The sequence below is a fragment of the Cuculus canorus genome, chromosome 2 (assembly GCF_017976375.1).
Source record: "Cuculus canorus isolate bCucCan1 chromosome 2, bCucCan1.pri, whole genome shotgun sequence".
NCBI classification, from domain to species: Eukaryota; Metazoa; Chordata; class Aves; order Cuculiformes; family Cuculidae; genus Cuculus; species Cuculus canorus.
In genome coordinates this window covers 24,151,033-24,163,376 of record NC_071402.1, presented here as the reverse complement: position 1 = coordinate 24,163,376, position 12,344 = coordinate 24,151,033, and the positions used below count along the sequence as shown (strand labels likewise).

At 38.3% G+C, this 12,344-nt stretch overlaps 1 protein-coding gene across 2 annotated transcripts in view; it reads right to left on the bottom strand.

Moving 5' to 3' along the window:
• STK3 (serine/threonine kinase 3) overlaps positions 1 to 12,344 on the bottom strand; it is a 126,979-nt gene that overhangs the window by 94,277 nt on the left and 20,358 nt on the right. For both annotated transcript variants that reach the window (XM_054058566.1, XM_054058565.1), the window contains exons 5-6: positions 4,458 to 4,622; positions 3,858 to 4,025 (exon numbers count right to left, since the gene is read on the bottom strand). In XM_054058566.1, coding sequence (XP_053914541.1) covers positions 3,858 to 4,025; positions 4,458 to 4,622 — 333 coding nt within the window. The remainder of the gene's footprint in view (positions 1 to 3,857; positions 4,026 to 4,457; positions 4,623 to 12,344) is intronic.

The window sequence follows — 12,344 nt, the reverse complement described above, 5'->3', positions numbered from 1 at the left end:
CAAAGGCCAGTACTGTGATGTGTTGAAAGACACATCTACCACCAGCTTCTTCCATACCACAAGCAACATGAATTACTGTAGCTGCCTAGTAATGAAGAAAGAAAAGAGGGTTTAGGCCACCTTTTTGGTTTGTTGGTTTTTTTTTTTTTTTTTTCTCAAAGAGAGCTACCAGCATTTATCTGAAGCAAACCAACCTGTCAGTAAGTATTGACCTTGCAAAGAAGAGCAAATTTTATAAGATGCAAGTTGCAGTATTACAGCTGGTCTACGAGGCTCAGTGCTTGGCTGTGGCCGAAGACAGTAACTCCACTCAAGCCACTTCCCTTGTCCATCTACTAACACATTTCTAACAGTTCTAACAGGTTTCTGTCAGATTCACTTCTCAGAACATCATTTCCTTTATCTAATTCCATGTGAGATGACAAAAATGCTAGTGTTTGCTTAACAGAAAGATCAGGAACTCCTGGCTAATGATATGCTGTCTCTATAACCAGCAGCCCACGCTTGAATTGCCTTAAACTGATCATTAATATCACAGCAATTAGTGACACATCATTGCTTGGATATAAGGAAAAATTCTGCTAACAGCAGTCCTAGAGAAAAGACCTCAAAACCCAGCCATTCTTAAGGTTTAGCTTTATGGCAAAGTGATGTTAATCTACTTGTTAAATGAAGGCAAATATCAGCAGTAGATAGATTATAATCAAGTAAGAACTTCGCAGCTTAGAGAATCTTCCCCCAGAAACAAGTCTTTTACATGACAAATTTGGCATCATAGCTTGATTAGCAGACATGGGAGATATTTCAGACCTGCTACCAAGTTTTACCAAACAGCAGTACCACAACTACTAGAGCAAAACAGTGCCAATATTTATGCTTCCATTGTAGACAAAAAAAAAAAAAAAAAAAAAAAAAAAGAGGTATCCAGAAATAGAAATAATTAAGACAGATATAGCATGAAGAGGAGAGACTGAACAAAGCAGTTAATGGTTTGAATTAGATTCAGACAGTGGTAAGACATAAATACTTTATCACTACAGGACAGCATACGTGTTGCTGCCGTTGCTGCCATTGCTGCCATTGAGGAACATGGGAACACAGCTGTTAAAACACTGCAGCTTCTGAGTAGGAGACCAAGTCTCGCTCTAGAACCAGACTGAAGCTCCTTTTACTTAGCACCACTATAAATTCAAAACTGCTCATCCCAGCAGAGCAAAGGCTGCAAACACTGTTAGCCATGTTAATTTTGGCTGCTACATGGACTAATGCAATCAACATTCTTTTAGCTCTGCTGGACGAGTCAAGTTGCCTAGGTTTGAGAAATTTTTGACATAGCAGCAAATTCTTTGCTATTTCTATCACCACATTTTCATGTGTATTGTCCACACATACAGATGTGTGGACATCTGGTTTTTTTAGTCCTTTAAAACTACTTGAAAACACTGCTCCTTCGATGAAAGCTAGGAGAAAAGTTTCACTTTTCATCATTAGCAAAAGCACAAAAGGACTCTGACATTAAATACGTGAGGCATTCAGTAACTTTTACAAAGCACTGCACTTACTGGGCTGGCAAATGGTCTTGACTTTTGAGTCTCAAATAAAGTATGACAACTGCAGGTTCTGTTGAACTCAGGTTTGCAGCACAAACAAGTGAAGCAGAATTGATGACACTTCTACAGTCAAATATACCTAAACCAGTAATACTTACAGAGGAAAAAAAAATCCTGTTTTTCCCGCCACATGAAATTCCATTTTGCAACCCCTATTTCTCATTCTTTCCCAGCTGAAACTAGTACAATTCTTTGGAATAGCTGGAGTGTGGTTAAGCAGAGGAAGCTATGCTTGTTTGCATGGAATCTGCTATTTCCTCTCTGCCAAAACACTTGTTTAAAGAAGTCATGTTATATTTCTATTAAGCTGTAGATGCAGTTGACAAGGAAATGGCCTACTGGCAGTGCTTTACCTTTGTGGCAGTGCCAACTAGCCTACAGCAAAACAGCGCACATGGTAATTTCAACATGCATTCCCAAGTAACAAAATTGTGCCTTACATAAATACCACAGAACTCCAGCAACATCTAGAAAGAGCAACAAAAATTTGCCCAACCTTTCATGCTTGCCTGTATCAATTCTGTGTCATAACTAAAATAAAGTAGGAAAGCATATACATATGTCCAAGAGTCCTGTGAAGCTATATCATATGACACTGGGAAAACTATTGCAACTTAAATCTGAGTATTTCTTGTTAACCACTGTAACAACTCACTAATAAAAATTAAGAAAAACTGTAGGTATCAAATATACAAAAGAGTACTCACTGCATACATGCCCTTAAAAACCATAACATAATTTATTAACAAGAACACATGTTCTATGTAATCTAGAAATGTTGTGTTAAATTACTCTGGCCTTTGACAGCATTCATTTGATTACACGAATTAAATAGATATACAAGATTTCGAACTCAGCAACCTTTGATTTATAAGCACCTATTGTCATGTGTATAAAAACATTCTCTGATAATTTATTCCTCACATTTCAACAGGTAGTGGAACTACATATCATGATGCTAAAATGAACTCAGATGTAATTAAGACATTTTCGTTAAAAGTAAAACCAAAAATCCCAGCATGATCAAATGAATTTCATTTGTAAGCAACAGCTCTGCAAAAGATTTTTAAGTGTTATTTCATCTTAAATTTGCATTAAAAAAAAGTTTCAGAGATACCTGTTCTGTCCTCAGCTTTCATCTGAGTATCATCAGTTTCAATGGTCATTTTGAAATAGTTAATTATGCAGGAAAAAAAATGTAGCGCAGAAAAATTACTAAGCTTTGCTTTCAGAATTATGTAATATTTCTAACTGCAAAACACTCACAAGCTATAATCGACCTGTACACTGCCACAAAACTTCAGGAAACACCTCTGTTCAAGAAAAGCACACACAAACAAAAATCAAGAGCTCAAGGGCATCAACTATACTTGAACTCATATATGCACCACCTTAGAGTAATCACATACGAACAACACCACCTCTTTCTACACTGGTGGCTGCTGTATATTAAGTACCTGAACTCAATAAAATCGTCTAGTATACATGCTATTTCTGCAGCAAATCACAAAGACCAAAAAAATTGCTTTTAGCAACATGAAGTGCCTTATTAATACCAAATGGGCTTTAGACATAAACAATTCAAGAAGAGAGTATTTATTGATGCTCAGTGCAATCAGTGTAGCTATTCTATAGTTCATTTCAAAAAAATAGAAGCATGACTAACGGTGGCAACAGTTATTGTTCCCCATGGACTTCTCCAAGTAATTCCTTTATAACTGCTAATTCTCATAAAGCAACTAATTCTACTTACATTTTATTTTGCAAAAGTAAACAAATTCAGTAACAGACTTTAAGTGTCAGCAATAAAAAAAAACTGTCAGAAGTTACTAATACTAGCAGTGCTCACATAAGACAATTCTGAATCCTTTACTAGGTCATCTTCACTTCAAAACTCCCTTTCAAAGAAGAGAGGCCTCTTGGTTATAGAACTCCCCACGTGCAGGTACAGCATGGAATACAATCCATATGTTGCCTTCAAATCAATGAAGCACTTACTGTTTTAGTTTACTATCAAGTGGAGACAGAAGCACTCTGAAACCTCACAGACATTAAAATACAGGCAAATTGCAGAATATAGGAAGGAAGGCAGCAAGTAAAAATCCTTAGTCTTAAGATCTTTGTCCACATACATACAGTTTTATGAGTCTAAGATTAGTTTTTTGAATTTTGGGGGGGGTTGTTTTTTGGTTTGCTTTATTTATTTTTTGTAATATTACAAACAAGAAAACTACCACACAGACTCACCCTCATTGGATGAATATCAGCATATGGAGGCTTTCCTTCAGCCATTTCTATCGACGTGATACCAAGGGACCAGATGTCTGCCACGCAGTTATAGCCAATCTCTTGTATTACTTCAGGAGCCATCCAAAATGGAGTTCCTATAACAGTATTACGTTTTGCCATTGTATCCTGTAATTACATTATTTATGCAATTAAAACAAATACACTTATTTTCAGATTCTTTTGATGTTAATTCTGTATTTAAAAGTTAAATTAGTCACCAAAAGGTCAAATGGTCATGATTTCCAATTAAGACCAAACAGATTCAGCCCATTAGCCTACAGAGGCCAAACAAGTGACAATGACTATAAACCTCAAATGAAAGTTTAAAGTGGGATCATCAGGCACTTGAAGAGCACAGGGTTATAAAAATAAGCAACTAAAAATTAAATAGCCTTGTAATACATTAAATACTCATCACAACAAAGGATGTTAGCTCTCACACAAGCACTACTCACTCCTCAGACACAAAATTCAAGGCAAAACAAAAATACAAAGAAGCAAAAGAACATCATTAGCAGAATCACAGCATTTTCAAATGGTCTTTCCACAGGTACTTACTGTTAGCTGGCCAGCCACACCAAAATCAGCTAATTTTGCATGTCCCTCAGTGTTAAGAAGGATGTTTCCAGCCTTTATATCTCTATGTATTTTTCTCATAAAGTGCAAGTATTCAAGTCCTTTAAGAGTAGATTTCAGAATAGTTGCAATTTCATCTTCTGTTAGCTGCAAGAAAACATAAAACTATTTTTGGGTATGCACGCAGTCTATCTATTTAAACTATTTCCAACATGATCATGATTATTATAACTAATACAGACAATGTACTTTAGCACAGGAATATACCCAGCAGCATTTACCATTGAAAACCTGATATATTAAGTTGGTCCATGCATCTTGATTCTTACACATCTGGAGTCCAATTAGAGCAAGAGAGCTACAAGACCAGTGAAGGGGCTGACTGACGCAGATCAGAAGAATATGCAATATTCTCCTGCCTGTCAACAAAACGTTACTATGCTTTAGACGCTGGCATCATTCATAGACACTGTTGCACAGTTTCTACAATATAAAAGGCATTCACAGCTAAGATCATACACATTAATTGCCAAGTTATGCACTACCTTTGTCAAAACAAAGGTAATGGTGATCACCACTGGATGAGACGGCACATACCAGATTACTTCCCTGCAAAAAGATATAGTCCTTTCTCTACTAGAGAAGGGTAGAGTTACTCCTCAAACATCCATGCCCTTTACACAGCCCACCAAACCAGCAGAGTATTAGATCTGGAAGCGGATGAAAGGAATCTCGTGTTTTATCTCTTAAATCCTACATATAAATGTATGTCTACAATTAGTAGTACTAAGCTTTTGTCCAGCAGCGGTTCCTAAATGCACTACTACTACCTTCTCACTGCCAGTAATTTGTAAATTAGAGAGGATGAATTAAGAGCTTCTTTGCAAGAATAAAACACAAATCAAAAAGCAACGTATAAAGGCATACAGAAAATAGCCAAATAAATATTTATCTTACAGCTTGTGAAAAATATATTCATCAGGGGTAGCTTACAACTTATTATGTGTCTACTTATTATCTGTAGAGAGACAACATAGTATGCAGAAATAAGAACACCCAAACAGTTTCCAATTAGTTCACAGAATTGTACTCAAGTCTGCCAAGTAAGCTACTCCGTTTAAGGCTGGTGCCTTCATCTTATATGGAATATAAATAAATGCTAATCTTTTTAAATAAGTATTTCTCAGTCTGTGCTTCATACTGACACAAAGCTGTAGATCTACACCCATAAAGAAATGCCCCAACGAACCTTCCAAAACCATACTCAGCCCTGAAAAAAGATAACTAAAACTTCAGGGCACTATTACGCTACAAAGTGCCAATAACTTATCACTTTTTCCTTTAACTATAGACAATTACAGAAATGATTGAGAATGGATGCCAATCAGACGCTATGGACTCTTCCTTACACTGTTGTTCTTTTCTTGTTGCCAGCTGATGCAAATAATGAACAGTCACTGAACCTGATGGTTCTTTTTAAATAACCTGCATCACCTGACAATTGCTAGATGACATCCTCACAGGAAAATACAGATTGAATATACAGCTCTTCAATTTCAGCCACTAATCCTAGATTTTTCTAAATGTCTACCAACAATGTTAGTCTGCTGTCTATACAAAGGTTTCTCGTTAGTTCTTAATATGATGTGTAGATAATCCACAAGAGCTATGGTACAATATACCATGTTACTATTGCACTACAGAGTCCTCCAATTCTACTAACAAAAACCTTAGCATAGCTGTCCCTGACTGCATTTTGTAAGACAAGTTACATTTTAGAAAGCACAAATACCACTGTGTGACAATACTGCAATACATCAGCCTGCAACTTTCAAAGTAATTGCAGCCTGCTAACATCTTCTGGTCTTTAGAAAACATATTGCTTTACATAACGTTTACCAGTGCATAATATTATCTTCTACAGTCCTGCTGAATATTTATCATTTTCTTTATGTTCTTTAATAACAGCATGGCCTTCTGAAAATTAAACTAGAAGAGATGAGGTTCATCAGAACTTCAGAGTTCCTCAAGTCAGCAATACATTTCGCACCGTTATACCCAACTATCTTTCATATCATGTTTGCTGTTTATTTTTCCATCATAATGAACCGAAAGTTACTCAAATTAGTCAAGTAATTGAATACAAATCGAGAAAGAAAACTGAAAATTTGAAGGGGAAAAAAAAATCGCAAAATATTTAATGAACTCTGAAAAAGCATCAAAAAAGGAAACACTAAGAACTGTTTTGCTTGACTTTTTTTCTTTAAACAGATCAGACAAAGTTCAGTTTTAAAGTTAAAACAACAACAACAACAGAATAATACTGACAATACACCTACTATGAATAAAGAGGTAGTGTAGACTGGGCAGTCCAAAATTCCTATTTCTGCTGTACAAGAGGATGTTCAGACTTGACAGCAAGAAGCATTTCTTTTCCAAGAGGGTGGTCAAACACTAGAAAGGGCCTGCTAGTGAGCTGGTCGATGCCCCAAGCCTGTCAGTGTTTAAGAGGCATTTGGACAATGTCCTTAACAAAATGCTTTAACTTTCGGTCAGCCCTGAAGTGGTCAGGCAGTTGGACTAGATGACTGTTGTAGGTCCCTTCCAACTGTAATAGTCTATTCTATTCTTCCCCCCTTCAATGAGCACAGCAGTTAACCCCATTTGGATTTTACAACACATTCCCTCATTCTAAACTTGTATAATCCTGAAATAGATTACCAAAATTACTTTATACATTCAAAACATGAAATAATGTAGAGTTCCTCTTTGCATCATATAGAGACTAGTTGGCAAATAAACTAACATAAGCCTGATGCAATTTGAGAAAACAAATGAGGCAGATATACTTTTTTGTGCCTACCAATTGCTGGAAGAAACAAGGGACCAAAGCATACAACAAGAAATCCAAAGTTCCTCCAATTATTCTTCTATTGACAAAACCTTAAAAACCACAAATAACTCTTAAAACTCATATCCAAATACTTCCTAATTACGTCTCCTCCCTAAATCACAGGCTCTCCTCATAAGGATGGTTTAAAGTCACGACATAGGTAGTGCCGGGCCTGTGTCCCCGCAAGTGACTTACAGTTTACAAAGGAAACAGCTAAGTACTGAATCAGGTCAGAGTACACCTTGTCAAAACACACAACTTGCCATCTGCTAATATCCAGCACTCTGTAGTTCAAACAGTAGTTTGATGTTGACGTACAATGCCATTGATAACTAACATACAGTACAATTAAAAGAAACAAAATTATTAAATATTTTAATACTATGTTACAACCAGTGTTGCTATCCTGGTAGGGATGTATGGTTCTTTTATCATACTGTTTCTGATCAAGCCACATGAGTATTACATTTTGCATTAAAACAGTTGATTTATTTTATTCTGACCTTTTAAACGTACAGCACCATTCTTCCATCAGCAGAGCATGCTCTATACCTTGCATCTTAGTATATTTTAAGTCATCTTTCTACTTCCATTTCTGATTTCCAGTTGTGTCAAGATCCTCATTTAAAATCCTGTGGAACATGTATGTGCTTGGTATGTTTGGCTGGTTCTAATTTTGTATGCTATGTCCCCTTGATAGGTTGGCATTACCCTCTAAATATGAGTCAGCCACGAAGTAGCTTCAAGCCCTTCATCATCATAAACCACATGCAAATTATGTATTAAAATAAATGTGAATGATAAGGGTGAACAACTCTCCAGCTTTGTATGAAAACATTAACCATGAAGCCAAAACTGAAATTTGGAGCAAAGTAGATCGCAGTAAAGTCAGGTGTTCCACATCTATCAGAAGACCACCTAGTTCATATATTTACATCTAACTGGCTATAAATGCCATGCACAAAAGAGACTTAAAGGTCCGTTTACACAGCCTATCACACAGTATCTAATCCATGCAGCTGTTGGGACAACTCGTCTACAGGTTCTCTGCTCATAGACGATCACTCTCCTTCCTGAGGGCCCCTCTGAAGGGGTCTAGGTCAGATGAATTGTTTTAATTGCCTAAGTCCAATCCCAGCTGCTCTTTTTACACTAACGTAAAACATACACATTAAGGCTGATGCTTCCAGGAAGTATCAGATAACTGCATCTAAACAGTTTGATTAGGTCAAGTACACTGGCTAAGTCCACTCTCATGGCAATAAAGGCATCACGTTAGAATCCTTCTTCTACCAGAACCTATGGAGCTCAAACGTCACTATATCCTAGTCTTCATTTATGGGAAGACAAGTCTGGACTAATAAGAAGGCTGAGATGCAGGACAGATGAACAAATGAGCAGGCAACAAGAAATGACAGTTACACTCTTTCTGCTTCTAATATTTAAACTATGACTTATGAATTGAGGCAGAAAGCTTTAACAAGGAAAAGATTTGTAAACAGTTGCAGCTCTAGTCTGAAGTCAGCCACAGAGTCTGGTTCCCACTGTCTGCTAAAAACTTCAATGAGACTACACTCTTCTGAAATCAATTTCCTTGAGCTTCACTTTCAGACCAACTATCTTTCAGACTTCTTTTTTTCAAGCAGATCTGCATGCTCTATGGGAAAGCCAGTGCTCTTCAAACAGAGTCACCACCTGTATCTTGAGTGAGGACCCAAATCATGATGTCTACTTTACTTATGATGACAAGGTTTAGTCTAAGACTTTCAGTAATTGTCTCAAACTATTGGAGATTCCTTTCTTCCTTCTATATTATAACAAGAAGACACCTCAGCATTACACTAATGGACAGAGTAAGAACTTATTGCCATATGACATTGTTTTACTCAAGTATAACAACTTAGGCGTAGGATCACATGAAGAAAGTGAGGTGGCAAATGTCATTCTTCTTACTGAGCCCAAGTCATGCTGCATGTAAAATTACACTGAAAAAATTCCGAGATAAATAAAGCAATGACCATTCACTGCACAGCTGATGATTAGTGTTGGTGTTTTTTTCAGATTTGTGGTTTTGGCTACATAATTCCAGCCACATAGCTTTTGTAGTTTCTTGAACATAATACGCAGACTCCATCTTCACCTCTCCCTAAATTAGCACTGTATCTGATATAAAAAAGCTAAGAAATCAGTCTTCTATCTGTAGTTTGAAAATTACCATAGCCAGGCATAGCGACATAAAATTATCTAAAACATATCTAGTGGCTTGTATGGAAAACTATTTCAGCAAATCTCGGGGATGTCCCATGGTCACTGGCTCAGTATTAGCTAACACTAATAAGCACTCATAGGGAGATCAAGAACTGATTTGAATATAGAAGTCAGACTCGTTAGCCATATTCTTCACTATCACGTTTCAGCTTGCTATAAGACGTCTATGAAGTATTTAACTGGCTATCCAGATGTTGAGCACAGCCTTGGAAGTAATGCAGAAGAGTACAGAGTCTCTTAAGCACTGTACTAAGTACAGGTAACATAAGAAAACACATTTTAAATATGACTCAGTAGCGTGACATGCATCTGTCATGTCTACGCAGTTATGATCAGCACCAATTTAGTTTGGTTCTTCAAAGTCTTTTTCTGACAAAGCAAAGTCCTACCCACAGGTCATTTAAACAAAATACAACCACTCGCCTTTCAAACAGGAAGCATTTATTTGGGTTGTCATGATTTAAAAACAACTTTATCATCATATAAAATATATTTGCAAAGAGATGGCTTGGTTCAAACCACACACCTGTTCACCTCGTCCATGTTGGCCCTGACAGCATCACCAAGGGAGACCTTGTAATCTGAATTAAGTAAACAAGGGTCAGTGTGGTAGTGGTCTTGATCCTGCCAGGCAAGGGGAAAGCCTCAAAAGCTCAGCAGAAGCAGATGCATCTTCAGCTCACCACCCTCCAGCAGACCTGATAACAGCAGCAAGGCATTAATGTTTTTATGAACACAGCATCCTCAGAGGAATGAGGACTACTGGGGAGAAACAGGAACTACCTGACAAAGGAGATTAAGAGTGGTTTTGCCAATTGGCTTGCTAACCTAGTAAGAAGAGCTTTAAACTAGGTTCTCTAGGGAAGAGAAACCAAAGCCTTCAGGCAAAAAGGGCTACAAAGATGACTGGAGGGCTGGAGCACCCTCCCTATGAGGACAGGCTGAGAGAGTTGGGCTTGTTCAGCCTGGAGAAGGCTCAGAGAAGATCTTATAGAGACCTTCCAGCACCTGACCTGAGGGGGCCCTACAGGAAAGCTGGAGAGGGGCTATTCATAAAGGCTTGTGGGGATAGGACCAGGGGGAATGGGTGTAAACTGGAGAGAGGCAGATTTAGACTGGACATTAGGAAGAATTTCTTCACTATGAGAGTGGTGAGACACTGGACAGGTTACCCAGGGAGGTTGTGGCTGCCCCATCCCTGGAGGTGTTCAAGGCCAAGTTGGATGGGACCTTGGGCAGCCTGATTTAGTGTGATGTGCCTGCCCATGGCAGGGGGGTTGGAACTAGATGATCTTTAAGGTCCCTTCCAACCCTAACTATTCTATGACTCTATGATTCTATAAGAAGGGGAACAGAGAATGGGGAAGCACATATCAGACAGGGTTCCAGGGGAGGTTTTCTGACTTTCTTTGAGAGAAAGCAGGGCAGGCAGGTACATTTGAAAGTCTGTGCACAAAAGCAAACAGCCTGTGATGCAAACAGAAAGAACTGCAAGCCCATATACAGCTGCAGAGCTATGATGTCACTAGAATTAGAGACACAGCGGGACAGCTCACACAACCAACGTGCTGCAAGAGATGAATGCAGGCTCCTCACAAGCCATCAGTAGGAAGAATGAGCAGGTTTGGGCTCCAAACACATACACATCTCTACTATGGAACACTTAAACTTGTTGAGAGTTTATAGGTCAAAATCAGAAGTGAAGCCCAAAAGCTGGATGCCATCGTGGCATCTGCTACAAACCACGCAATCAAAAAGGTGAAGTAGATTAAGTCATCCTCAGCATTAAAAGAAGCCTCTGATCATAGACCACTGATCAAGAGCTGGGGAGCGTGGTGCTGTAGGGTGTGTCAACCACCTCAATACCTGCTGGGAAGGCAACATGGCAGAGACAGCCTTGGCAGCAACCATGAGATGCTGGAGTTTAAGTTACGGAGGGAAGTAACAAAAGCAAGTAGCAGAACCAGATTTCCAGGCAGCAAACCTTAGCTGATTCAAGGAACTAGTAGGTGGGATCCCAGAGAATGCTGCCCTAGAGGGCAATAGAACCTTGAAGAGCTGGTTGAACATCAAGGGCAACCTTCCCGAAGTATGAAAACAGTCCTTGCTGACAAGTAAGATAAGGAGCAAGAATAGCAGGAGGCCATCCTGAATGAACTAGGAACTTGACTGTGCTAAAGTGCAAAACAAAAAATAAAAAAAAAAAAAAAAGAGACATGAACAGATTACTAAAGTAAAATAAAGCAGCTTTGCCTGGAAACTAAGAAGCAGAATTAGGAGGGCCAAGGCTATTTTGGATTTAAAACTTGACAGCAATACACAGAACAGCAGGAACAGCTTGTATTGGTCTATATGTAGGAAGAAAAAAAAAAAGAAAGAACAGAACACAAGAAAAGTGTTGGCCTCTTGCTACATTTGGTGGTCAATCTATCGACAAATGATAGAACCTCCCAAGCATCTTCTTTGCATCACTCCTCAGTATGGTTTCTCTGGCTCTCAGTTGTCTCTCCTAGTAGCAGAAGTGGAGGGAGTTAGGATTTACTCTAACAAATAGGACAAATACAAGCCCACGTAGGGAGCGGATGAGATGCATCCAAAGGTGCCTAGGAGCTGCCTACTGCTGACTTAAAGCTACTTATCAGCTTTAAAAAGTTATAACAATCAGGGGATGTCTCTTATGAGGGACCTCAAAAAGTGCAAGAAAAATG